Source organism: Raphanus sativus, chromosome 6 (assembly GCF_000801105.2).
Source record: "Raphanus sativus cultivar WK10039 chromosome 6, ASM80110v3, whole genome shotgun sequence".
Classification (NCBI taxonomy): Eukaryota; Viridiplantae; Streptophyta; class Magnoliopsida; order Brassicales; family Brassicaceae; genus Raphanus; species Raphanus sativus.
Genome location: NC_079516.1, coordinates 334,985 through 362,497, shown reverse-complemented (window position 1 = coordinate 362,497; position 27,513 = coordinate 334,985). Strand labels below are relative to the sequence as shown.

Sequence of the window (27,513 nt, the reverse complement as noted above, 5' to 3'; positions counted from 1 at the left end):
GTCCCTTTGATTAAGTAATTGTCCCTCTGATCAATCTCCTCATAAAGATCTATATTTTGATTGTATGAACACAAAGATAATTTCATTCTGTATGTAGTTATTACAAAAGAAGAGATGATATATATTTTGAAAAAACAAAGAAGTTATATGTTTTGTGGAAAATATTGTAAAAGAGCTTTAGATAATTAATTCAAAATTGTTGTAAGGAATTTCATACTAAATCATAGCTGGGATCATAAAAATGAGATTAACGTTTTTGTTTCACAAAAATGAAAGTTACATTTTTTTCCTATATCGTTCTCTCAGTTTTTATTTTTCTTTGTAAATTTTCTTGATTTTCAAACAATATAATTTATTAGAGTTACAAAGAAAATATATGTGATTTTTTCTTAATAAGATTCATGTGCAATTATGTTTTATATTTGATAAAAAACTATGCTAAACAAACACTGTTAGAACAGCCCTAAGATATCACATTAGAGTTTTTTATACAATGTCAGAGTTATGAAAAAAATAAGTAATGAAAATTTGATTTTATTTGTATAATTAGAATAGTATAACAAACCATATTTTATAATACATTAGATAATATAACAAAAGATTCAATCAAGATAACTAATTTGCGTCATCATGAAATGATGAAGGACTTTCAACTTCTGCAGAACATCTGTTCCAAACCTCATTAATTTTAAAAGAAAACTTGAGAAGCAAAGCATTTGAGTTGATATAATTGAAACATTGACTTACTAATCTCCAAGTGGCATTCTTTTCCCCCTCTTACTACCTTCAGACAACAGTCTCTTGAAACAAGTTCATTCGTAAGAATCTCTTTAATAACATCATCACCACATTTCAAGATACGTTTTGTATTTTGGCGGGAGGTTCTCTAGCATATAATTATTGTAATCGTCCGAAGCCGGCGATATCACATCCAATGTATCAAACTCGCGACCAGGATTGACCGGTGGTTCATTGTCAACATCTTCTTGACCCAAACTTGGATATACATATGTTACTAAAGTGAGGATTATGCAAAATGCCATGAAAAATATCTTAGTCTCCATTCTAGGGCTGGGCAAATAAATCGAACCCGAAAATCCGAACCGAATCCGATCCGATAAAAATGAATCCGAACCGATCCGAACCCGACATAAATACCGAATGGATTTTATTTTTTGGTATTTCGGGTTATGGGTATTACCCGAACCGAACCCGAATCTAAATGGATATCCGATAAAACCCGAAACATTCAAAACCCCAAAAAGATATATACCAAATTCATAATATGTATTCAAAATACATTAAGATATATTGAACATCTGAAATATTTATCTATTACTTATAGGTTGGTGGTTATAATACATGAAGATTGATGATTAAAGTTGGCTGTTGAATTTTGAAATATTTAAATTTAGATTTAGATTTTGTTTTTAGTAAAAAATGTTTCTCATTTCATGAGGTCGTAGTTTTCGTTTTATGATTTCCCTTTCGTTTGATTTTAAATGATCATGGTTGATGTTCTTTTCTTATTTTTAAATCGATTTTATTTATGTTTTGGTTACAAAAAGTTACAAATTAGGTATTCGAAACCAAAACAAACCAATTTTACTTATGTTTTGGTTACAAAGTAGGTATAAATCAGATATTTTTAAACCGATGAACCGATTGGGACCCGAACCCGAAAGTACATTGGATTGTATCGGTTCTTTGAAGATTTACTAACCCCGACCCGAACCCGATAGAATCCAAACCGATCCCGAACCAAACTTTTAAATAATCCGAATGGGGCTGATTTTGATAAACCCGAAAAACCGAAACCCGATTGGATAAAACTGAAACCCGATTGAGACCCCGAATGCCCATGCCTACTCTATTCTGTATGATTAGTTTTTAACTTTTTCTTTGAATTGTTTTGCTTTTTTCCTGTTACCATGATTTATAAGTGTATATATTTATAGCAATCAAGTGGTTTTGAATGTTATTGTTTTGTATAAGTTAATAAAATAACATTTTTAGTTGTTTTGCAACAACATCATTTCTTTATTAATTTAGTTAACTCTAAGAGTAACATTTTCAAATTGATTTATATGTTTCAGGTATTGATTGTTAATTAAATACTCACTATGTTTCATGTATTTTTTTCATACAAATTAAGAAAATTAGTAATTCTGGTTTAAACTTACTAAATATAATTTTTTTTTGAATTTATCAACTAATGAACTAAAAAGAACAAATTGAAATTTAGTTTAAATATGTATGAAAAATGTATAAAGACATTTATAATAAAACATTTAAAAAAAAATTACATTATCACACGTAGGGAGGAGCAATATTTCATTTAAGTAAAAATTGTAACTAATGGAAACTTGGATATATGTTTCTTGAAATAATTTTATGGTCTAAATATAGTGATGACTTTGCAAAACCAAAGAAAATTTTGTAGATGAAGTATATATGTTTTTGAAAAGAATTGTAAAGAGCTTTGTATACTCTTGTCTGATAGATCTTTATGATTAAGTACTACATAAATCTTTAACATGCAAGCAAAGAAGAAGAAGAAGAAGAAGAAACATTTTTTTTGAAGCAAAAAAATGAACAAGGATGACTGTCGATATATAATTTGAAAGCCGTTTGAGATAAATACCAAGAACATAAACAATCATGAAATATTTTCCCTTGATTTTTTGATTATTCTGAATTTGTATTTATATGAGTTCTTACTCGTTATAGTTGAATAAAATCTTCTAAATTATTGAACACAATGCTCATATAGAGTGTTACACCATTAGGCATAAGCATATTGTCTCTTTGATCAAGTAACTGTCCCTCTGATCAGTCTTCTCATGAGAATCTATATTTTGATCCTATGAACACAATGATTTGATTTCATTCTATATGTGGATTATTAGAAAAGAAGAGATGATATATACCTTGAAAAAACAAAGAAGTTATATGTTCTGTGGAAAACAGTGTAAATGAGCTTTAGATAATTAATTCACAAATTGTTATAAAGAATTTTCATATTAGGTCATAGCTAGGATCATAAAAAGAGATTAACGTTTTTGTTTCACGGAAAATGAAAGTTACATATTTTTTTTCCTATATTGTTCTCTCACTTTTTATTTATTTTTTATAAATATATTTTTATTTTCAAACATCATCATGTATTCGAGTTACAAAGAAATAAATATACAATTTTGTTTAACAAGAATCATGTGCAGTTATGTTTTATATTTGATAATAAAAAAAACAATGCTAAATAAACACTAGTTAGAACAACCCAATATATGCATTAGAGTTTGTTTTATACAACATTAGAGTAAGAAAACTGAATAACCTGATGAAAAGGTATCTTATTTATATAGTTAAAATAGATAATAAACCATTATTTCATAATACATTATATAATATAACAAAAGATTCAATCCAAAAAAACTAAATTGTGTCATCATCAGATGATGAAGGACTTTCAACTTCAGCAGAACATCTATTCCAAACATCATTAATTTTGAAAGAAACTTGAGAAGCAAAACGTTTGAGTTGATAAAATCGAAACATCAACTTATTAATTGCCATATGGCATTTTTTTCCAGCTCTTACTACCTCCATACAACACTCTCTTGAAACAGGTTCATTGGTAAGAATTTCTTTAAGAACATCATCACCACATTTCTTAACACCAATATACCCCATCTTGCCCATGCATGTTCCTATATATGTTTTGTATTTTGGTGGGAGGTTCTTTAGAATATAATTATCGTAATCTTCCGAAGCTGGCGACGTCGCATACAATGTATCAAACTTGCGAGCAGGATTGACCAGTGGTTCATCGTCAACATCTTCTTGACCCAAACTTGGATACACATATGACACTAAAGTGGTGATTATGAAAAATGCCTTGAAAATTGTCTTAGTCTCCATTCTGTATGATCACTTTTTAACTTCTTCTTTGAATTGTTTTTAATAATATTCCCATGAACTATAAATGTGTATATATAGCAATTGACTGGTTTTGAATGTTCTTCATGTTGACTGTATTAATTGATAAAAAAAATTCTAGATGTTTTGCAACAACAAAGTTATTTTATTATTTCAGTTAGCTTTAAGAGGAACACCTTAGTTATTTGTTTCACGTATTTAATGTTAATTAAATAATATTAATTAATTATTTAATAAATGTGGTTTAAGATTTTTTCAAATAAATAATATTTTCACATGTGTTTGATACTTCTTCTATTTTACAAAAAAAACGTTCCTGAATTAGTTACACATTTTAAGAAATCGAATTAATTTTAACATAAATACATGCAGTATCAGTTTTCAATAAAGTTAAATCAATAGTAACTTAATAAAACTCAATTAATATTGTTGAAAGTTACAATTTACTATTATTAAATAATAAAAATCATAGAATGACTTAAAATTATATACTTGTGAAATAATATTTTTCTGAACATTTATCTTTATGGAACGGAAGGAATATAATATTTTGTTTGATTTTTTTAATTAATAGACTGAAAAATAAAGGTAAAATGGAATTTTTATTAAATATTTACATTAAAAGATAAACTGACAATTATAATGAAATAAATTTTAAAGGCTAAAACAACACTTAATATAAAATGGATAAAATAATTTTTCAGTTAAATCAAAGATTGTACCTAGAGTGATGAACTGTGATTTTTGAAATCATTACATGGTCAAGAATAATTTTAAAAGAAGCATATATTCTTTATTGTAAGGAATTGTAAAAATATCTGTATATTTTTTTCTAATAGGTTTTTGTGATTTAGTACTACTCAAATCTTTAACAAAGCAAGAAAAAAGAAGAAGCAGAAATATGAACAAGGATGACAGTGGATATATAACTTGTAACGCCGGTTGAAATGAAAACCAAGAACACAAGACAATCATGAAATATTTTCTTTTTGGATCATTGCTCTCTCTTAATTCATGCTGTTTCTTTTTGGATCATTGCTCTCTCTTAATTCATGCTGCTTATTATAATTGGATAATGCTTTTGAATTGTTGAAACATGTGCTTGTCTCATATCGAGATTTAGGCCACTAAACGTTGTCACAGATTACTAAAGTAAAAAGACATTACTGCAGGAAGTAAAAGAAACCAGATTCTTTAGAGAAAGATCAAAACTGAAGTTAGTTTCAAAAAAAAAAAAAAAGATCAAAACTGAAGTTTAAAACATAAATTCATCTATATACACACATATAAACATACAATAACAAGAGACTTCATATAGGACGATGAAGAGACGAGAATGGTTGATTCTGATCCAGCAGAAGCTTACTGTACTCTTTTTGATAGAGGAAAGTTGAATCTTTTGGTTTCCATCTTGTTGTATGTGAGGTTTGGGATGGCTCTATCGATGAAGTTTGTTTCTGATTCAATCTCTTCTCTACTAAACCTGCAATCAAATAACTGCCACTCTGATCAGTCTCATCATTTTTATGTGTGACATGATGTATACCTGGTATTATCACCATAATCATATCTGGATGCTTGCAAATTTAACTCTTCTAGTGGCTGCTGACCATTAATCCAACTTCACTAGTGAGTTCTTTGCAAGCCGGTAGAATGTATCCCGAAAACACCTTCGTGTCTCATCAGTTAACTAGAAAGAAAAAACACATGCTTTTATAGTTTTTAGTTTCTGTAAAGTCATAATCTAAGTTTAAGTGAGGTCTAATAACTAGGAACTTACCTTTTGTGAAGCTCTCTGTATAGATGCTTCTGAATTGTTGAAACATGACGCTCTTCTTCAGAGCATCTCAAAATGACACTCTATTTTGAAGTTTTTATTTTGAAGTTTGCAAAACCTTATATTTACAGTTTTAATCTAGTCTTCTCAAAAAAAAAAACTTCAAACTTAACTTCAAAAGAATTTATATTTTATATTATAGTCCTTATATTTATGATATTTAATTTAAATTCATAAAACTTTATAAATAAATAACACATATATAAAAATATTATAGAAATATTAATTTAAAAAATGATATGTAAAATATATAATTTTATATATAATTACATAATTAAATATTGAATTACATGTAATAACATTATTTCTTATTTTTAACATATTTAGAGTAGTTTAGATCAATTGATTTAACCAATTTAGAACAATTTAAGCATATTTGAATCGTATAAATGAGCATAAATCGAATTTTTACAAAAATCATTTCAGATAAGATCAAGTTGTCGTCTAGACCGATTTTAGAACCTTGATATTAACATAGATATAATTTTTGTTTTACATAGTAACATATATATTAGCTGTTAATTCTCATGTTTTTTTCATTGGAACATGAATTTTTATTTTGATGTAGTAATTGATTGTCAGCTATCTATTAGTGTAACACATTAAACTTTATTATTATGTTTTTAACATTTTTAGTAGTGAAGATTTAAATATTATATTTTTCACTTAGTTGATATCAAATTCAAATCGTTGAATTGACTTACTTGCCTAAAGTTGTGTTTTTCAGGAAGAATAGAAATGTTTCATCGATGGGTTTAATTTGCTGGACAAAGTCATGATTCGCTGGCCCTTACACTTTACAAATGCTATGCAAGAGTTAGGTTGTAGGGAGTCGGTTGTAGGTTATAAGAGTGAAAGTGGAATCGAAACTATTTTCTTTTTATCTGAGGGATAGTTCTCTAATCATGGTCACCTTTACACGGATTTATGGGAGCTCATTTTCTCTTGATTTAATGCATGACAAGATGTATACCTTAAGGATAACAATAAGACATATATTAATGGGCCGAGGCCCAAGCTCTAAATGATTAAGTTAGTAGCAACGTCTACGCATTGATAATTTTATTTCTACAACTTTCTTTTTTTTCTAATTAACCACAGTGTCCGGCGACCGAAATCAACCGACTATTATGTGGACCCCAGAAGTGCAATGTCAAATTATCTGGTGGCCAACGGGGATCAAACTGTGGGTTCACCGTATTGGGGTTATCCTTCAAGTGCCACTAGCCCAAGGCCCGTTGGTTAAACTTTTTTTTGTCAAATTATTTAAATCATCGGCCCAACTTTCTTCTTTCTGGGAATCAGAGAAGAAGGAAGACACGTTCAAGAACACGTTTCAGTCTGGCTTCCTCTCTATTCTTTACAGTCTAGGTACGTTTCAGTGTGATTCCTTGCAATCTTTCGATATATTATCTAAAACCATTGATTGTGTTGATTTATATGTTTTTATTTTTTATTTTGCGGAAGTAAGCCTCTTCCAATATGGGACAAAGAAGGTGACCGATTGATTTAATCTATCTTTATCTTCTAATTTCTCTACAGATTTCAATCAAACATCAAGTCTACGTACACTACATGTCCTGCTGATCTGTCTGCAACTCTTGGTATCAAGCTTCCTTTTTTGGTATTGGTAGTGAAGAACATGAAGAAGTATTTCTCCTTCGAGATTCAGATTCTTGATGATAAGAATGTTCGTAGGCGTTTCCAAGCTTCTAACTTTCAAGTATGTTTGTCTTCCCTCTTGTTTCTTTCAGTCTCTGAATCCGCTTATGCAGTTAATTGATGTCTTTGTGTTGAATTATTATGTTTGTTTTGTAGTCTGTGACTAGAGTGAAGCCATATATTTGTACAATGCCTTTGAAGATGGATGAGGGATGAAATCAGATATAGTTGAATTTACCTGATCTTACTAGGAGGGCTGATGGGACTAACTACGCCGAGACTTTGCGAGATCAGGTTCATGCTAACTGCCGTCTCAGGAGGATCTATTTTTCTGACCGTCTCTACTCAGATGAAGAGCTTCCTCCGGAGTTCAAGCTCTACCTCCCAGGGCAGGTTTAAATCTCAGAGTTTACTTACTACTGTCGTTTTCTTGCATGATTCGTTTTACTTGATCTCCTCTTTTTATTTGACTGCAGAAAGCATGAGTGTTTATGCCATTGTCGGATAAACCTAGATAGAACATCTACGTTAGGTGTGAGAGTTCATGGCTTGTAGCATCCATAGTATAGTGGAATTTGCCACACCGAGCGCAGCTTGACTTGATAACTTAAAGTTGTTATGTCTTTATGAAAAGGGATCATGTATGCTTTAGATTTCACATGAATATTGTACATGATCTTCAGTCAATGCAGACAAGAAGAATTACAAATGTTTAAATGATGCAAAACTTCATGTTGTTTACAACTTATGCGGCACTAATGTCATCAAACCAAGAACACTACATTTCCCTTTATTACAAACAATAGGTAAATAGATCTTCATGCATATTTAAACTAATTTTTCAATTTATTCTTATTTTTAGTTCATTTGTAAATAAATTCAAACAAAATATTATATTTAATAAGGATAAAACCAAAATTATTAATTTTCTTAATTGTATGCAAAAATTTTAAAGACACATGAAGCATAGTGAGTATTAGTTAACAATCAATGCATAAAACATAGAAATCAATTTAAAAATGTTACTCTTCGAGCTGAATAAATTAATAAAGAAATTATGTTGTTTCAAAACAACTAAAAATAAGTTATTTTATTAATTAATACAAAACACCATCAGTAACATTCAAAATCACTTTATTACTATATATATATACAAATCATGACAATATGATAAAAACAAAAAAATTCAAGGAAGAAATTAAAAGGTAATCATACAGGATGGAGACTAAAACAATCTTTTTGGTGTTTTTCATAATTACCCCTTTGGTATCATATGCGTATCCAAATTTGGATCAAGAAAATGTTGACGATAAACCACTGATCAATTCCAGTCACGTGTTTTATTTAGTGGATGCCACATCGCCGGCTTCGCCTCCAAATTTGGGACAAGAAAATGTTGAGGATAAACCACTAATCAATCCCAGTCACATTTTTGATTTAGTGGATGCGACATCGCGGGCTTCGCAAGATTACAATGATCATATGCTAGAGAATCTTCCACCAAAATACCAAATGTATCTCCAAACATGCATGGACAAGATGGAGCCCATTGGGAAATGTGGTCTAGATGTTCTTAAAGAAATTCTTACGAATGAACATGTTCCAAGAAAGTGTTGTAAGAAGATATTAAGGGCTGGAAAAAAATGCTACATGGAGATTCAAAAGATTATGTTTCGATTATATCAACTGAAACGCTTTGCTTCTCGAGTTTCTTTCAGAATTAACCATGTTTGGGATAGATGTTCTAAAGTAGTTGAAAATCCTTCATTATCTCACCATGAGGCGATTGAGTTATCTTGATTGAACATTTTCATAATATATGATGTATTAAAAAAATAATGGTTTGTTATATTATTATATCTATATAGAATCAAATCAAATTTTCAACATAATTGCACATGAGTCTTATTAAACAAAATTGTATATTTTTTTCTTTGTAACTCGAATAAATTATATTGTTTGATAACCTAGCAAAAAGTATTTAAAAAGTGAGAAAACTATATATGGAAGGGAAAAAAAGGTAACTCCCATTATATGAAAAGAATATCATGTTTCAACAACTCATAAGCATCTATACAACTATAACCAATATGAACTCATATAAATATAAACATCTATTGGTATGTGTGGTGGAAGGTGCATGAACTCCCCTGAAACTACATATAAATGTTTTGGTTACGATGGTTTTAGTGGCCATATAAAGAAGAAGAAGCAAGTCTTTCTATAGTGCTTCTTCAATTGATGATTTCAAACATATGGATGATATATTCTTGTAAAGCCTATTTATTATTTTTTTCATCATCTTATTCATTAATTAAGTATCTTTATCATCTGAAATTTGAATAGGCTTATATCTTCTCTTTCTATGTGTTTCCAGTTTTTACTGAAGAAGTTTGATTTTAGAGAATGTTCCAGGTAACGATTAAGCGTTGTGCTTCAAGCAGAAACAACAGTGTCGATTCTTCACCTATGTATGATGGCAGTGAAATTCCCATGTTCCATTATCATGACATACCTTAAAGGTGAGAGATTGGTCGCCAAAGTTAGCTCTTTACAACATGGAGCTGATCTATGATGGTTTCATGTTATTTTTGGAGATTATGAATGTTAGAGCTTAAACTTCCTCCTTTTTGAGGTTAATAGGAAGAGGCTCTATTTACAGTCTCAGATCTTTTTGAAGAGAACATGTTGGATTAACAATATATGGAAGAACCGTATTCGTAATTCAAAAAAAAAAAAAAAATGGAAGAACCGTATTCTGAATAACTTGTGTTACAAGATCTACATAGAGCTTTAGAAAATGTGAGTTTTATCCTATTATACCTCACTTCATCGTTCTATATGGTGTTTCTTGTTATTGTATGATTATACGTGGGTGGGGCGCATTTGCCCCCATAATAATTTATTTTTTTGTATATTACTTAACAAATTTGATGTTTACACCTATAATTATATCTAAGTTTACACCTATGTGCACCCAGTGGAAAAAGATTTTGGATTCGCCCCTGAAACTGAATGTAGTTGCGAACTTCCTCTGCGATATCTAGCCGGATGGTATGAGCAATCAATCACCTTGCCGTCGCCGCGTGATCAGATGGTGACGCCATGACCTTGTCCGAAAACTATCTGATTAAACCAACTATACAATCCCGGTTAACTCTAATATTATTTATCACGTGTGTTTCCACTATCCACAGTCACGTATAGGACACATCTACTCCTGCAACCAAACGTCATGTAAAATGGAGTCGTTTTCCAATGTGGGTCCCGCCGTAGCTTACACGAGACTTTGTCGCGGTCCAGACGCCGTTTATGACACACTCCGTTAGTTTTTAACACCGCCGTAACGGAGAATCTTTTTCCCTCTCTCAACGTTTCACGCAACAGTAAGAACGTTTTTGGCGGTAAATCGGGATCATAGAGGGGTACGTGTCGTGATACCAATGGTCGATAGTGAGCGTATGTAATTTGTATACGCATGTGTATGTATACTCGGTGATGTTTTTCCCGCGCTAGATAGATTCCTTTTTTAGGGTTTGCCGCCTAATCAGACCCCCCCAAAATCTAGAGAGAGAGAGTGAGAGTCTGGTGACGATAGATAGAGAGAGCGAGAGAGTCGGAGGGATTGTTTCTTCGTTTTAATTCGTCGATTTTCAGAAGAGTTCTTAAAGTTTGGATCTTGGGATCTGCGATATAGAAACAAAATGTAAGATCTTTACCCTTTTGCATATCTATTATTCTGAATTTTATTTTTAGGGTTTTAATTTGATGTTTCGCTATTCAATTGCAACTTGTAGAGTTTTCTCCTGAAACAACAAAAAATAAAAAATCAATTTTTATCGATAGGGTTTTAGATAATTTTTGCTTGAATTTGAGGATTATATGAGTTTTAAGACAGGAAGTGTTGTGTTAGAATCGTTTGGTCGGTGTCTTCGTTCCCCCTATGTGTGGCTGTCTTTTCATATCGCCCTGAAAAGTTCTGTTTTTTTTTTCTAATATAATTGGGAAGAACAATTAACTTGATTTTTTTTCCTTCTTCATGTTTTCAGCTTTGGGAGAGACGATGGAAGAAGTTCAGCCACCAGTGACACCACCCATTGACCCTAACGGAAAAAGAAGCGAAGCTACGCTCTTGGACTTATGCGAGGTTTCACTCTTTTACCTTTAGCGATCTCATTGCATGTATCATGGATTGATACCACATGAATTTGAAGACAATCTTTTCGTATTTGCAGAAAGTTCTATCCCTTGAAGGGAGCGTTTGCGATGAAGCTCTGAAGTTGTTTACTGAAACCAAACGGATCTTATCAGCAAACATGGCCAACATTGGAAGTGGAACGGTGAAAAACAATTTTTTTTTTTTTTACTTTCTAACAGTTAAAGAGTGTGGTTCACTGTTACTGATTCTTTGTTATTCTGCTTATTAGCGGGAGGAAGTAGAGAGGTTCTGGTTCGCGTTCATTCTCTATTCAGTGAAGATGCTTACCGTGAGAAAACAAGTGGACGGCCAGTCAGTGTCTGGTGATAGTGGGTTTAATCTATGTCAGATCCTAAGGGCTCTAAAGCTAAAGTACGTTCTGCCTAATTCATCCCTCTTTCTTTTTTAACACATTTGTATTGATAATATTCGGTCTGTGTTGCAGTATTGTGGATTTTTTTAAAGAGTTACCTCAGTTTGTGGTCAAGGCTGGTCCTGTGCTTTGTGAACTTTATGGTGCTGACTGGGAGAACAGACTACAGGTTCTGCCTAAGCTCTTTTTATATATAACTTTATCTTAGTTAGTCCATCACTGCTTCTTCTCTTAACCTGCGTTACCTTTTGCTAATGTTTACTTACTAGGCAAAGGAGCTGCAGGCGAACTTTGTGCATCTTAGCCTTCTAAGCAAGTGAGTTTAGTTGTTTCACTCTTTTGTGATTTGTCTTGTATGTATAACGTTTTTTTTTGGTACCTATTCTTGGTAAACAGATACTACAAACGTGGGTACCGGGAGTTCTTCCTGACATACGATGCAAACGCTGAAAAGAACTCAGCAAACTCTGCTAGTTACTTGCCGGATAGTTACCGTTTTGGATGGCTACTCTTCTTGGCACTCCGAAACCATGCTTTTAGTCGGTTCAAAGACCTTGTGACATGCACTAATGGTCTAGTTTCTGTATTGGTTAGTGCACTCCCTAGTCTGATATTTACTTGAAAACACCCTTCATTTTTTTTTTTAATCTTGATAAGTTCAGACTAATTTTTTTTTTTTTTTGTAATTTGGTATCAGGCTATTTTGATCATACACGTTCCTTGTCGGTTTAGAAATTTCAACATCCAAGACTCTTCACGCTTTGGTAAGTGCTTTATTTATTATTCTAGCCAAGTAACCATGGCGGCATTGGATATTGATTTATTATTCTCATTTTTTTGTGATGAATTTCAGTTAAGAAAGGGGACAAAGATGTAGACTTGGTTGCATCACTTTGCAAGATCTATGACGCCTCAGAAGATGAGCTGAGGAAAATAATGGACAAGGCAAATAATTTGATAGAAACAATATTAAAGAAGAAGCCATCTGCGTGCAAAACTGACACGCTAGATAATATTAACCCAGGTTGGTCTTAAGATCATTTTCCTCTTTCACTTAGTCATATAAGTTTTGATTGAACCGTTTACCTGATTGTTCTTCAGATGGATTGACCTACTTTGAGGATTTACTGGACGAAGCATCCATCTCAACAAGCTTGACCACACTAGAAAAAGACTACGATGACACAGTCTGTAACAAAGGCGAGCTTGATGAGAGGGTGTTCATCAACGAAGAGGATAGCTTACTCGGATCTGGAAGCTTATCCGCAGGAGCTGTAAACATCACCACTGGTGTTAAGAGGAAAATTGATTCTCTGAGCTCACCCGCGAGGACATTTATAAGCCCACTCTCTCCTCATAAGTCTCCTGCTGCTAAGACAGCTATGACTAGCGTTGGCGGTAGTAAGTTGACAGCAACACCAGTGAGCACAGCGATGACAACTGCCAAATGGCTCAGGACCGTTATATGTCCGCTGCCTCCAAAGCCTTCTCCTGGGTTGGAGCTTTTCCTGAAATCTTGTGATAGGGATATAACAAACGATGTCACGAGAAGAGCACATGTGATACTGGAAGCTATTTTTCCAAACAGCTCGCTTGGGGACCAGTGTGCACGCGGGGGTCTGCAACCTGTTAACCTGATGGATGACATATGGGCGCAACAGCGAAGACTAGAAGCTGTGAAGTTATACTACAGAGTTCTCGAGGCGATGTGCAAAGCAGAAGCTCAGATTCTGCATGTAAACAACTTGAACTCCTTACTGACGAACGAGAGGTTCCACAGATGCATGCTGGCTTGCTCCGCTGAACTGGTTCTAGCCACCCACAAAAGCATAACCATGCTGTTCCCGGCTGTTCTGGAGAGGACCGGGATCACGGCCTTTGATCTCAGCAAGGTGATAGAGAGTTTCATCAGGCATGAGGATTCTCTGCCTAGAGAGCTGAGACGGCATCTTAACTCGCTGGAGGAAAGGCTTCTGGAGAGTATGGTATGGGAGAAAGACTCTTCGATGTACAACTCTCTGATCGTCGCCAAGCCAGCACTTGCACTGGAGATTAACCGGTTTGGATTGCTAGCTGAACCGATGCCGTCTCTTGACGCAATTGCAGCTCTTATTAACTTCTCTGAAGGTTCATCAAATCATGCATCATCTATCCAACAAAAGCCTGAAGCAGGTCCGGGTAATATAATTTGTGATTGAGTCAAAGTAACTGAAACACTTTTTTTTTACTTACCAAAAACTTTCAAATTTTACTGCCATACAGGACAAAATGGAGATATAAAATCGCCCAAAAGACTGTGTACTGATTACCGCAGCATTCTAGTTGAACGCAGCTCCTTTGCATCACCAGTAAAGGATCGTCTGTTGGCACTTGGTAACGTTAAATCCAAGACGCTGCCACCACCTCCTTTGCAGTCTGCATTTGCTACGTACGTCCTGTGTAATTGTTGTGTGTATAAATGGCGAATTAGTCAGCATTTTAATGTCTCTGTACTTTGCTAAGTTTACCTTTTTCGGATAATTGTGTACAGTCCCACACGGCCTAACCCAGGAGGCGGAGGAGAAACTTGTGCAGAAACTGGTATCAATATATTCTTCACTAAGGTAAGGTCAATGCAATCATTGGTGCTAAAACATCCTCTACAACATATATAACTTATTCGTTTGTTGGATTTTTATTACTATAAAACTTGGTACTGATTATGCTGTGACAGATAAATAAACTAGCTGCTGTCAGAATCAACGGAATGGTGGAAAGGCTACAGCTTTCGCAGCAAATAAGAGAGAGTGTATATTGTCTCTTCCAACGTGTGCTTGCTCAGAGGACTTCTCTTTTGTTTAATCGGCATATTGACCAGATCATTCTCTGTTGCTTCTACGGAGTGGCCAAGGTGAGTTCTCAAGATCTTTAACTCTATATGTTTTGTCTGCTTTGCATCTCCTTCTCTATTCGGCCAACACTTCTTTATCACAACTCTAGATATCCCAAATGAGCCTGACGTTCAGGGAAATAATATACAACTATCGGAAGCAACCACAGTGTAAACCATTAGTTTTCCGCAGCGTTTTTGTGGACTCATCACAGAGTCGCCGTCAAGGGGTATTTATTTATATATACACTCTTCAAGCTTTTAAGTTGTTGAACAAGTCTTATGAGACTATGAAGAAGACTAAAACTTGTGAGTTTGTGTAACAGAGAGTAGGACCAGATCATGTTGACATCATCACATTCTACAACGATGTATTTATCCCCGCTGTAAAGCCGTTGCTGGTGGAGATAGTTCCTGTGAAAAAGGACCAGGCTGTGGAGGCCAAAAACAATCCTGAAGGTAGCTAAGGTTATTGTTAGACGTGAGCTTTATCCATGAATGTAGTACCTAACTTGATTGGTTGTCTTGTATTGGATTTACAGGTCATTGTCCTGGATCGCCAAAGGTGTCGGTGTTTCCAAGTGTTCCAGACATGTCCCCTAAAAAAGTATCAGCTGTACACAATGTTTATGTTTCTCCCTTAAGAGGATCAAAGGTAAAAAGAGATCATAGTACTCTAAACTCTTTTTTTATCATGAGATATTAGTTTTGGCTAATCTTTTATGTGTTTTGTTTGTAGATGGATGCTCTTATTTCACACAGCTCAAAGAGTTACTACGCTTGTGTTGGAGAGAGCACACATGCTTACCAGAGCCCTTCAAAAGACTTATCTGCCATCAACAACCGCTTGAACAAGTAATTTTTTTTTAAAAAAACATACATCTCTCATCAGCTTCTTCTTCCATATATATGCATAAGACCAACAACATTATCTCATTTTAGCAGCAACAACAGCAGCAACCGCAAGAGGACGCTTAAGTTCGACGTAGAAGCAGGACTGGTTAGCGATTCCATGGTAGGAAACAGTCTTTACCAAAACCAAAATGAGACCGATGCTTCAAACCAAAACCAAAACCAAAATGGAAGCGATGCAGCGTCTTCAGGTGGTGCTCCCTTTAAAACCGAGCCGCAAGATTGATAAAAGAGAGTATCAAACAACGCCAGCTTCTCTTGAAACTATATGTACATTATTTTCCATATAGAGTTTGTTTTTTCTACGTTTAGTTTTCTAGTGATGATCACCTCAGGCTATGAGCGGATGGATCTTTTTTTTTCTATTGTTTTTCTTCTCTTTCTCATTAATCAACTTTAACTCTGTTTTAATAAGCGTTAATAAATATGTTATCAACAGTAGTCAGTCACTTTACACAAATGAAGTAATTGTGCAATCATCACACTGAAATTAACATACACTAAGTTTCAGTTTTCTGATTCTTAACCACAACTTCTAATAGATACTGATAAGTCCATGACTTTGATTCTTCAAGAGACTGCTTCATCACTTCATTGCAGCTTCTAAGAAACTGCCCTTCCCCCAAAGCAGCATGAACCAATGGGTCAGTCTTCATCTCCGCAGCCTTATCAAGAAACCCACTCTTCTTCCAGCTCATAAAAACTGCAGTACCATCGAACCCAGCCACCCCCACACTCAAGTCGAAGACAATTCCTACAGTCACAAGATCAAGTTTCACACTTCTCCTCCTCTGTAGCTGAGTGAGTAACAGCTCAACGCTCCTGAAATCTCCCATCTTCGAGTAAGCTAGTAGCACGATATTAGCAAAACTTGTGCTCCAAGGAACTCTCCCGGCTTCTTCGCTCCTCTCTTTAACAACACAATCCAAACCTTTCCGACTCACAAGACAGGCGTGGCATAGACCCCTCAGACACCAAGCCAGATCACTCCTCCGAATGCCACGACCCAAATCATCGAGCCTCGAGAACATGAAGTTATCAATGTAAACACACGCTAACCTCCTAACCAACTCCTCATCCAGACAGATCCCAAACCTCATAACCTTGTCATACGTCTCCTCCATCTTCTCCAGCACCCCAAACTCCGCATAAGTTTCAAGCATCGACACCAGAGTAACAGGCTCCACAGTCATCTTCCTCGACATCAAACTCTGATACATTCTCTCCATCCTCCCAAGCAACCCTCCTCTAGCGAACTCGCGCACGAGTAGATTATAACTAACGCCGTCACGCACACACCCCTCGGACTCCATCCTCTCCACGCACGAAACAATCTCATCGTACATTCCCCGCTTACCGTACCCTTCAATCAACCCGTCGTAAGTCTCGGTCTCAGGTGACACACCGTTCTCTTTCATCTCATTCAAGAACGACAATGCTTCCTCGAACTTCCCGTCGTCAGCGTAACCGCGGATGATTGAATTGTAGATTCGTAAAGACGGGTTTATCTTGTAATCATGAGTCATGGATTGTAAAGCTCGAACCGCTTCGTCCATCATCGATCTCTCCGCGCAAAGAAGGCTTATGATCTTCTCGTAGTTAGCTTCGTTTATACGTGAAGGCTCTAGCTTCTTCCACGCATCAAACACCTGAGATTTGAATTAGAAGGAAAGAGGAGAGGTTCTTGATTTTCTTGAATATTTATATATATAAAGAAAGATGAGATTTTTTTTGAAATTTTTTACAGGAAGAATGTGGTGGAGTCTTGAGGAGTGACGGAAGAATCGTATCGCGGCGAAGAATTGGTCTTTGCTCCAGTCTCCATCCTCTTGAAGCAGACGTAGAGGACAAGAACCGGGATGGCTGAGTCGTCGCCGTAATGAATTGAGAAACCGGTGGTGGTGGTCGGAGAGAAGAGAGGTGGATAGTGTCTTGGAACAATCGAGAGACAGCGGCGGTAACGAGTTGGGGAGGGAGATGAGATTAGGTTTAGCGATTAAGGAAGTGAGAAGTCTTGTGTTCGAGTTCCATAGCGGAGGAGGTAGAAACTGCGCCGTGAGATTCTCCATGACGACGAAGCTCATCCGGTTTGGTTTTTGTTCTAGTTATAATATTCCGGTTCGATTTAGCTATTAAATCCGAAAACCAATTGGGTCAATCAAACCTGACTTTAACCAGATATTAAACCGAAATTTGAAATCAACACGACCGGTTCTATGGGTGAAACGACGTCGTTACCGTCGTGTAGCATTTCAGGTGTTTGTTTCTCTCAAATCGATTGAAGTAACTACTAACTACTCTGTGTTCTTCTTGGCTCTAAGATTATCCCATTTAGCGAGATCAGAGATGGCGGCACCGTTCACGTTGAGGAAGATCGGAGTACCGCCGAACTCAGCGAACCTGACGGAAGCTCGACGCCGCGTGTTCGATTTCTTCAGAGCTGCGTGTAGATCGATCCCCACCGTGATGGACATTTACAATCTTCAAGACGTCGTCGCGCCTTCTCAGCTCCGCTTCGCAATCTCTGCTCAGATTCGTAATAACGCTCACGTCACCGACCCTAAGGTAGTTATTGATTGATTTGATTTGATTCCTTTACTACGAAACGAAAACATTTGAGATTTTATATTGTTAAAATCTGATTGTTTCTTCGGTGTTTTGGAGATGGATTGTCTTTGCGTTCTGTTGCCACTTTTGACTTTGTTTTAATTTGTCATTTGTGTTTGAAAGTTGAAAGCTTTTCCCTTCACAGTTTAACTGTGTTTGAAAGTTGAATGCTTTCCTTTCCCTTCACAGTTTTAGTCTCATCTGTGTTTGAAAGTGGAAAGCTTTTCTCTTTGATATTGGGATTGTTTGGGAGTAGTTTATGAGATTGGAGACTTAATCTTCAGTGAAGTGTCATGTGGATTGGAGCGAAAAAGTGGGAGCTTTAACCTGTTACTCCCTGCTAAAACTGGTGCTACCTTGTGGTGCCTTCTTCTGTATGTGACATTTAGATACTTTCTTCTTTGTATTTGCCTAAAAGATAATGGCAGCAAGAGTCGGTTCTTACAACAAAATGTTACTTGCGAAGCATAAATGGATTCTTTCTATTTGATCGATACTCCATGTTAAGATTTGCTCGTGTGGCGATTTGTTTGAATTGTAAACCTTCAGTTGAAATGGAAAGCATTTTCTTATGTGTTGGATGCATTGATCTCGTGGCTCGGCTCTCTTTGTTAGGTGCTTTTAGAATGCAATCTATAGTATATTTCTATCTGGTAGTCGATGTTGAGTTTTACTTGTGTGGCTAGTTGAAAAGTATCTTTTAGGTGCTTTTAGAATGCAGATCTGTAGTATTCCTGATGATATAGTGTTGTTTTGCTTCTGCAGGTGATTGATCTTCTCCTATTCAAGGGAATGGAAGAGCTGACTGACATTGTCGATCACGCAAAGCAGCGTCACCACATCATCGGTCAGTACGTGGTGGGTGAAGGGCTCGTGCAAAATACTGGAAGCAAGGATCAAGGAAAATCTGATTTTCTCAAGAATTTCTATACCAGCAACTACTTTTGAGAACTGGTGATTGTTTTCCTCTTACTTGTTTTTTTGTTTTTTGTCAAGTCTCTTTCCAGTATTGTATTTTCGAACCTTAAGGAAGATAGTCTTCTTCCTAAAAAAAATAATTAGACCTTTTCATTTGTGGGAGTCCTCTCTAAAGCTTATTTGTCTTTTTGACTTATGATCATCATACAATTCAAGTTCCTGAAAGTATCTTATCTTCTGTCACGTTGGTTACTACCACCTTACACTGATAATCTATTTATGAACAATCACTCTCTCTCTCTAGAAACTACACAACCTTATTAGCTAAAGATTACAACACATAACACAATCAGAGAACCATTTTCAAAAACTGCAGTCTTCTTTCCCAAAATATTGCTTTTGGTAAGAATCTAAGAAGGCCTTTTGCTTTGTGATCGATCTCTTGGAAGGAGTATCCCTACCGAATTGAGTTTGTAAGATTATGTATAGAGCTGAGCAAAGCACTATTTCTGTGTGTGTTCACTCTCTAGGCCGGGCAAGCCACAAGGAACTAAGCGCACGTAGTCGAGATGTATAATCATGTATGGCAAGAAGAGCACGAGCTGACTGACGCGTTGTTAACACTCTGATCATCTGTTGCAGTGTTTGCAGCCTCAAGTTATCAGCCTGTCGGATGAATCCTTCGAGTGTACCTAACTGCCCCATCGCCATGGCCATCTGACCCATGTAGCTGGCGACATTGTCAGAAGAACTGGAGCCAAGAGTTCCACTAGATAAAGTATCAGCTAATGACTGCTGTAAACTCTCCATCCCTTGAGACAACGCATCTTCAGCCTGCTGAGACGTCTGCTGCAAGCTGTTTAAGCCCATCACCTGCCGTTCTGTCATTGGCTCCAGCTGATTCGCAAGAAGCTGCCAGAAAAGTTTTGAACCCATTATTAGATTTGTTTTATTGCATTCTTTATGAACTTTGTAAAGAGCAGAGCTCAAACCTTGAGAAGTTCGGATGAACGGAACCCTCCAAGCCACAAGAAACATCTCTCAGCCGGTGTTTTCCACATTCCGGATAGTAAGTGGAAGACATCGTTCTTAGCTGCATTGCTCTTGATCCTGAATAGCTCCTCGTAGTGAGTCATCACTCCGTCCACGATTATCCGGAGCTCAGTATCACCTGCGTGAGCATTCAGAGCAGATCTCAGCTCGTTCATTTGCCTGTTCTTTTCTTCAAGCCATCGTGAATGTTCGGCATCAAATGCCAAAGCACCTGCAAAAAGACAAGTGTACAAGATCAAGAAAAAAAACATGATGCTTACACCTTGCACATACCTAAGCTTACACCAGCACTAACCATATGGAAAGTCACTGACTCTTGAAATTGAAACCGTTAAATCTAAATAAGCCTAACCATTTTGCCATTAAATGACTTACGCAATCACCAATTCATAAATCAAATCAAGCCAACTCAAGAATGGAGTATATGCAATTATCTTTCCTATAAATTACCAAAAGATCAAATATTAAAACTAACGAGGAAGAAAAGAAGATTACCATTTCCACCAGTGGAATGGGCTTGGTCTCCTGAGCTTGAGATGAAAACCCCCTAAGTTACACATATACAGACATGACACAGAATCTTATAAGAACCAGAACAACCAAAACTATCAACGATGATCCATAAGTCTATTTTTCCTCCTCTACTTCAGGCTAATAATCCAAGACTCTACTAACTAGTCAACCGGCTGAAGTGGGCATTAGGCATTGGCTGAAGTGAAGTCTCTTTCTATATTCCTCCATTAAAATTTTACTTATCAGAATCAGACCAAATAAAGAGAGCAGAGTCAAAACCTGTTGCCTTGCTCTTTGCAGCTCCTGCTCAAGTTGAGTCAGCTTCAATCGACTGTTCTCCAGCTGCTGAACATAGGCCTATAGAAGAAACGAAAACAAGCTCAAGTAATGGCAGATAGGTATTCTTCTAGAGATGATGTTACAAGGAAGCAGTAGTAGTAATATATAAGAAAAATTCAAAAACAGATGCAAAAGAAACCTTCTTCCTCAGTCTGCTTTTCCTTGCTGCCTCTCGATTTTGAGCAAGCCTACGAAGAGTCTATGGATCAAAAGAAAAGAAAAGAAAAGAAAACAAGGTTATGTATGTATATGCACGATATAGACAGATAGTTGTTGATTCCTAGAGATTGAATATATCTCACCTTCTGATCCAACTTATCCTTTGATCCACTGGAATCAGAAGCAGCAGCAAGCATCATTTGCCCTCTATCAGACTGCAATGCATGTAAGTAACATCAGGAATTAGCCCTGTGGATTTGGCTCTACCGGTGGAATCTCCCCAAGGGAACCCCGGTTCAAGCCTCCCACGAGTCAGACATTTTATAAAGAAAATAATAAAAATGATTTGAGAGCCAGATTACGAGCTAACCCCCAGATCTCTAGGATCTGTGTCGCCATCAGTTGAGACATCAGTCCTTGAACTGGTATCAGCCATCATCAGTTGAGACATCTGTACTTTGAACTAATACTTGAAGCCTCGGTTACTGTCCACTTGTGCAGGCAGGCAAGCACTACTCTTAGCCAGCAGATTAGAAGTTAACCTCAGTGGAACTTATATAACTGCAACGGTAAAAAAAATTCCTAAGCTTGGAATTGGAAGTACACGAACAAAAGATCGATATATTGGTTAAGTAAAACCGGTTTAACTCTCACTGCAGTAGCTTAACTACTTGAGCCTCTTAATTAGGAAATAGATTCGGCGATTCATGTACTTTAGCATCAACTAGGATTTTGAATCTAATACAAAAGCGAAAACTAAGCAATAGAGAAGCAGTTCATCATTCAAATCAATAACTAACCACCAAGAATTCAAAACCTATTCTTTTTTAACATAATTCAACAGAGGCATGGAATTTAAAAATCATATTAAATTCAAACAAAAGCTTGAAACTTTTTTTTGTAGCCTTTTAAGAAAGTCAACTTAATTTCCAAAGGCAGAAACAGAAGTGAAAATAAAAGTAAGCTGCAAAGCAAGGAAACGAGGAAACTCAAAAACGTGAGCTAAAGAGTTTGAGTTTGAGGAAGAAGCTGACCTGAAAAGTAGAAATCTTCTGTCCGAGTAAAAGGTTGTCTGAAATCGGATTTGAAGGAAGAGAGCAGAGAGAGAGAGAGAGAGAGAGAGAGAGGCACGATCTGTAATTTCAATCTCCGAGACGTCGTTTTTGTCTCTCTACTAACACCAACCATCGTCAAATGAACATCGATCAAATTTAAAGTAAAAATTGCAAAACTAAACCCTATACTATTTTTATTAGCCTCAAAAGAACTCTTATGTTTTTAAATTACAAAACCACCCAAAATAGCTGATAAGATTAATTTTGGCCTTTAATCGGATTGCTTGCTCCCATGTGCAAAACTGCAGAGCACTTTACACGCGACTTTGTCGCTCCTACGTGCATCATCACGTGCCCATGTGCAAACCCCCTTACCAACTCGGCTCCTAAGATACCATCTTTTTTTTGTCAACGCCTCTGTTTTTTTCTCTAAACGCCTCTGTTTTGTAATTGTAACACTTTAAAAAAAACATAAGAAAATGGATTCTTGGATACTCAAGTTTCAGCTTCTGTTAGTGTTTGATTTAGCATGCTGATTCAGGTTCTTCCTGGTTTTGACTTTTGAAGGCCCTCTTCATTTTGAGCTTAAAACCGGGTCCTCTTCCTCTCTTCATCTTATTCATTATCTTTGCAATGTATAGCTCTTTGTTCTTAGTTTTGGAGTTTATTCATTAAGGTACGTAGGTGTTGGTGAGGCTAGAGCAAGATCAACTCTGTTCTTCTACTTCATTAACAACAAGTCATGCCTACGTAAGTAGTTGTTTTCTTATAGTATTTGTATAAAATAATGCACCCAGTGACCTGCTAACTTTTCTTCAAAAATATATTAAAAAGATATGGTCTTTATTTATAGAGAAAAGAAAGATTAAACCGGAGCCATAATCGGTTTAGAGACATGACCGAACTGAAAAGCTTCCACATATTTTTTTTGAGTCAACGGCTCTGTTTTTAAGTATAAATATAGATGTTTGTCTAACACTCAACATATTCAAGAAAAGGAATGGGTTCATGGATACTAAAGTCACTGCTCCTGCAACTTCTATTTGTGTTGATTCAGCATCATGCTGATGCAGGTTCAGTCATCAGATATCTTCCTGGTTTTGAAGGCCCTCTTCCCTTCGAACTTGAAACCGGGTCTGTCTCTCTTCATCTTATTCTTCATATTAGTCTTATAGACTGCATGACTCTAGAGTTTGGAGTTGAATGGATTCAGGTACATCGGTGTTGGTGAAGCAGAGGAAGATCAGTTGTTTTATTACTTCATTAAATCCGAGAACAATCCAAAAACAGACCCTCTTCTTGTCTGGTTAACTGGAGGACCTGGCTGCTCTTCTTTCTCTGGACTTGTTTATGAGAGTGGTAAAAGTCTCAAGTCTTCCTTCTTCTTTTGTCTCCACAGAATAAGTCAATGACTTGTTTTAATTGAACAAAAAAAAAAAAAATCAGGACCTCTTGCTTTTAAGGTGGAGACATACAACGGAAGTGTCCCATCTTTGGTCTCTACTACATATTCTTTTTTTTTTTGAATGAATGTAAAATTATATTCAAGCAAAAAACCTGTTACATCAAGTGCATCTGTTTTTATTTATATACTCCAACTACTAAAGAATCAAAAGATCTTCAAAAACTTTAAGTTTGATTTGGGACTTGTCTCCTTCCGAACCATGCGCGAAGACTCCTCTCCAAATACGCATGGCCCTTTGTCTTGACAGCAAGGAGGTGAATCCTTATCGTTTTGTCGATGAGATTGGTCAAAATAGCAGCCACTTTCGGTTCTTCTCCATGCCTCCTCGCATTGCGCTCTCTCCAAATGCTATGGACTGCAATCTGGAAGGAATACCTGATGAGGAACATCTCTGTGTGAGGATAACTCGTACCAGAAACAATTGTTCCAATGGTATCCCAATCAGTAGAAAAATCATCCTTGAGAAGCCCTTTAACCAAGCTTTCCCAAACCGCTGAGGAGTAGGGGCATTGGAAAAAGAGATGCTGGCGAGTCTCTTGAGCTCCATGGCATAAAACACACTCTGTGTTAACTGAGACATTCCATACTTGCATTTTATCTCCCGTTTGTAGTCTGTTTCTTAGTGCAATCCATAGCATGAAAGAGTACTTTGGGGTTGACTGAGAGAACCATACTCCTTTACTCCAAGGACAGATTTGACGTCGACTCCGCAATTGCTCCCAAGTCTTTTTTGAAGAGAATTTGTTTACAAACTTCCCTTCTCCCCACTTCCATAACTGAATGTCATCTGAGTCCTGCAACCCTCCAACACGTAGCTTATCAATCTCATCTTCGATATCATTTAAGATACTCTGTCTGTGCCTCCGCCTTCTGTGACTTGCAATGACATCTGCCATCATAGCATTTCGATCAATGCCTAGAGCTATGATGCCTCTATCACCAACCACGTCCTTAAGACACCCAATCTGAGACCACACTTCATGCCAAAATGAAGTATGAGTACCACTTCGGACGTCGACTTGGATAAAAGCTCTTGCTATACTCCTCATCTTCAGAATCTTTTTCCACATCCAAGACCCCAAGTTTGTAGTAGCTGAGATCGACCAAAAGGACCCCTTCCTTATCAAGTAGCAATGGATCCATTTAACCCACAAAGAAGACCGTGCGGAAGCAATTCTCCAAATGAGTTTCAGGCAGTGAACTTTGTTTATTTCTCTCAAGGATCTTATGCCTAATCCACCTTCATTCTTAGGGAAGCATATGTCTTGCCAGCTAACCTTTGCTTTCGTAGTTTTTAAATCCGGCCCTGACCATAAAAAAGCTGCACATAGACTCTCAATCTCTTTCAAGCAGCTACAGGGCAATCTGAAAGCCGCTAACCAGAAATTTGCAAGACTCGTAATGACTGAATTGATCAGCTGAAGGCGACCAGCATGTGAGAGGAACCGACCAGTCCAGGAGCTCATTCTTTTCCTGATCTTCTCTACTAAGGGCATGTAGTCATTGACTGTCATTTTCTTGGTGAGAAGAGGAAGCCCTAGGTAACGAACCGGCAGTTGACCCGAGGCAAACAACAACAATAACTTTGTATTTTTTATCCATGATCTTCATATCTTCAAGTTTTAAGATAATTTCTTATTTTTAGGTGGCGAATATAATATATTTGGATCAGCCTGTTGGAGCTGGTTACTCTTACTCAAGAAACCCACATGCTGATATACCAAGTGATACAGGATCAGTTAAGCGGGTCGATGAGTTTGTCCGTAAGGTAAACAGTCTGTCTTTGTGCTTAGACTTTTGGATTTTTTTATTATTTATTGATAATGATTGTTCAAAATAAATATTAAACCGTACATTTAAAGAACTAATGATATAATTTTAAAATTTAATAGTTCTATTTATATACATTTAACTTTTCTTCTGATAATATTGATCTTAAAACTAAGAAATATAAGTTAAAACTTAAAGTTTTAAACTATCATTTATATTTTTTATTTAACAAAAAATTTAAGCTTTAAAACAAAATTAAAATCATAGTCTTGTTCCAGCTCTACTTGCACATGCTAACAAATGGACTTAGTTCTTGTGCAGTGGCTAGCTAACCATCCTGAGTATTCCTCCAACCCTTTCTATGTCACCGGAAACTCTTATTCCGGTAAGGTGATTCCAGCCATCGTTCAAGAAATGTCAAAAGGAAATTGTATATGCTGCAAACCTCAAATAAATCTACAGGTTCATTACCATTTACTTGATGCCTACGTTATTTCCATATATAGCCTTATCAAGCACTAAGGATTTAGAGTTTTTGTTTTTGTTTTTGTTTTTCTCCTCCAACAACAACAGGGCTATGTGCTCGGAAACCCGGTAACAGACTTCGATCTTGACAATAACACTCGCGTTCCATTTGCTCATGGAATGGCACTCATCTCTGATGAACTCCATGAGGTTACCAATAACAATCTCTTTTTTTTGCCACAGTAAAGTAAGGGGATCCCATAAAGTAATTAACGAACCAAATCTTACTTTGTAGTCGATGAAGATAAGTTGTGGAGAAAAGTATGTAAATGTAGATCCTCTTAACACAGAATGCTTGAAACTAATTGACGAGTTTAAGCAGGTATGCACATTCTGAATGAAGTTTTATGGATTGCTAAATAAGGTAAACAAGTTCACTAACTAACTTTGAATTTGTGGTTTTATCTTACAGAGTGTCTCTAGAATATATGAAGAGCTTGTCCTAGATACAAATTGTGACACTACATCTCCTGATTGCTATGTAAGTAACTTTAAATCAACTGCAAACCACTAGAGAAGAAAATATTAACAAGCTTGTGTGTTGCAGACGTATAGGTATCTATTATCAGAATATTGGGCTAATAACGAGAGCGTACGTAGAGCACTTGGAGTGCTGAAGGTATGTGACAGAGTTAATACCATCATACATCATTGGTACCACAATCTGATGATCGAACTCTTAAGATGATATTTGGATTGCAGGGGACTACAGAGAAATGGGAACGATGTAGTTATAAAGTGCAGTGCAATCAAGACATTAAAAGCAGCATACCCCACCATCTTAGTAACAGCATTGCAGGCTATAGATCTCTCATCATCAGGTACACAACTTCTTTTAATAAGCTTGTGCTTCATTAATATTATTGTTTCTAAACCATCTTCTGGCATTAGCGGCGATCACGATATGACAACCCCGTTCGTTTCAACTCGAGCATGGATAGAGTCTCTCAACTATTCCGTTACTGAGAAATGGAGGCCGTGGATGATACTTGATAAAGTCGCTGGATACACCACAACTTATGCTAATAAGATGACCTTTGCTACTGTGAAGGTTACTACCTCTTTGCTACCCATTCTTTATTAACATAACATGCAGAGTTTTTTTTTTCTTGATTTGGTTTTGTGGGTTTGGTTTGATAGGGAGGTGGGCACACGTTAGAGTATAAACCAGAGGAAAATTCAATCATGTTCAAGAGGTGGATAAGTGGTCAACCTCTCTAACACACACTAACATTAATCTTGGTTAATGTATAAGCTGGAAGTGTTTGGTTTGGTTTGTTGATTTATCATAAATAAATGTTACATGTTACTACTACTCG

General features: G+C 36.2%; 6 protein-coding genes and 2 pseudogenes across 11 annotated transcripts; 5 read left to right on the top strand and 3 right to left on the bottom strand.

Moving 5' to 3' along the window:
• Positions 1-3,435: 3,435 nt before the first annotated feature.
• On the bottom strand, positions 3,436-3,921 carry LOC130496654 (protein DOWN-REGULATED IN DIF1 11-like). The gene has a single exon (XM_056988919.1). The coding sequence runs from the start codon at positions 3,919-3,921 to the stop codon at positions 3,436-3,438; it is 486 nt and encodes a 161-aa protein (XP_056844899.1).
• A 3,005-nt stretch (positions 3,922-6,926) lies between these two features.
• LOC108807581 (cilia- and flagella-associated protein 20-like) lies at positions 6,927-7,923 on the top strand (annotated as a pseudogene).
• A 733-nt stretch (positions 7,924-8,656) lies between these two features.
• Positions 8,657-9,238, top strand: LOC130496763 (protein DOWN-REGULATED IN DIF1 11-like). Its single transcript, XM_056989193.1, has 2 exons — positions 8,657-8,775; positions 8,863-9,238. The coding sequence occupies exons 1-2, from the start codon at positions 8,657-8,659 to the stop codon at positions 9,236-9,238; spliced, it is 495 nt and encodes a 164-aa protein (XP_056845173.1).
• A 1,713-nt stretch (positions 9,239-10,951) lies between these two features.
• On the top strand, positions 10,952-16,231 carry LOC130494331 (retinoblastoma-related protein 1-like). Of its 5 annotated transcripts, none has more exons than XM_056988896.1 (18): positions 10,952-11,144; positions 11,488-11,585; positions 11,674-11,778; positions 11,866-12,008; positions 12,082-12,178; positions 12,279-12,325; positions 12,406-12,598; positions 12,707-12,773; positions 12,863-13,033; positions 13,111-14,181; positions 14,272-14,437; positions 14,540-14,612; positions 14,723-14,899; positions 14,989-15,108; positions 15,205-15,337; positions 15,421-15,533; positions 15,618-15,733; positions 15,824-16,231. In XM_056988896.1, exons 2-18 carry the CDS (start codon positions 11,502-11,504, stop codon positions 16,014-16,016), a joined length of 3,069 nt encoding a protein of 1,022 aa, XP_056844876.1. In that variant the 5' UTR covers positions 10,952-11,144; positions 11,488-11,501; the 3' UTR covers positions 16,017-16,231. The 5 variants fall into 5 exon arrangements, with proteins under 5 accessions (XP_056844876.1, XP_056844875.1, XP_056844874.1 ...); XM_056988895.1 differs by having other exon boundaries at positions 15,821-16,231; XM_056988894.1 differs by having other exon boundaries at positions 13,111-14,187.
• A 17-nt stretch (positions 16,232-16,248) lies between these two features.
• Positions 16,249-17,884, bottom strand: LOC108812346 (pentatricopeptide repeat-containing protein At4g14190, chloroplastic). The gene is made up of 2 exons (XM_018584590.2): positions 17,536-17,884; positions 16,249-17,439 (listed from the first exon to the last, which is right to left on the bottom strand). The coding sequence occupies exons 1-2, from the start codon at positions 17,872-17,874 to the stop codon at positions 16,291-16,293; spliced, it is 1,488 nt and encodes a 495-aa protein (XP_018440092.1). The 5' UTR covers positions 17,875-17,884; the 3' UTR covers positions 16,249-16,290.
• A 176-nt stretch (positions 17,885-18,060) lies between these two features.
• On the top strand, positions 18,061-19,470 carry LOC108813314 (NADH dehydrogenase [ubiquinone] 1 alpha subcomplex subunit 6). The gene is made up of 2 exons (XM_018585841.2): positions 18,061-18,355; positions 19,163-19,470. Exons 1-2 carry the CDS (start codon positions 18,137-18,139, stop codon positions 19,343-19,345), a joined length of 402 nt encoding a protein of 133 aa, XP_018441343.1. The 5' UTR covers positions 18,061-18,136; the 3' UTR covers positions 19,346-19,470.
• Positions 19,471-19,485: 15 nt separating this feature from the next.
• On the bottom strand, positions 19,486-22,563 carry LOC130496649 (transcription factor TGA6-like). Of its 2 annotated transcripts, XM_056988902.1 has the most exons (8): positions 22,414-22,563; positions 21,750-21,940; positions 21,523-21,594; positions 21,360-21,419; positions 21,161-21,238; positions 20,864-20,915; positions 20,308-20,579; positions 19,486-20,227 (listed from the first exon to the last, which is right to left on the bottom strand). In XM_056988902.1, the coding sequence occupies exons 2-8, from the start codon at positions 21,828-21,830 to the stop codon at positions 19,835-19,837; spliced, it is 1,008 nt and encodes a 335-aa protein (XP_056844882.1). In that variant the 5' UTR covers positions 21,831-21,940; positions 22,414-22,563; the 3' UTR covers positions 19,486-19,834. The 2 variants fall into 2 exon arrangements, with proteins under 2 accessions (XP_056844882.1, XP_056844883.1); XM_056988903.1 differs by lacking the exon at positions 22,414-22,563 and having other exon boundaries at positions 21,742-21,882.
• Positions 22,564-23,195: 632 nt separating this feature from the next.
• On the top strand, positions 23,196-27,415 carry LOC108806738 (serine carboxypeptidase-like 15; annotated as a pseudogene).
• Positions 27,416-27,513: the final 98 nt, after the last annotated feature.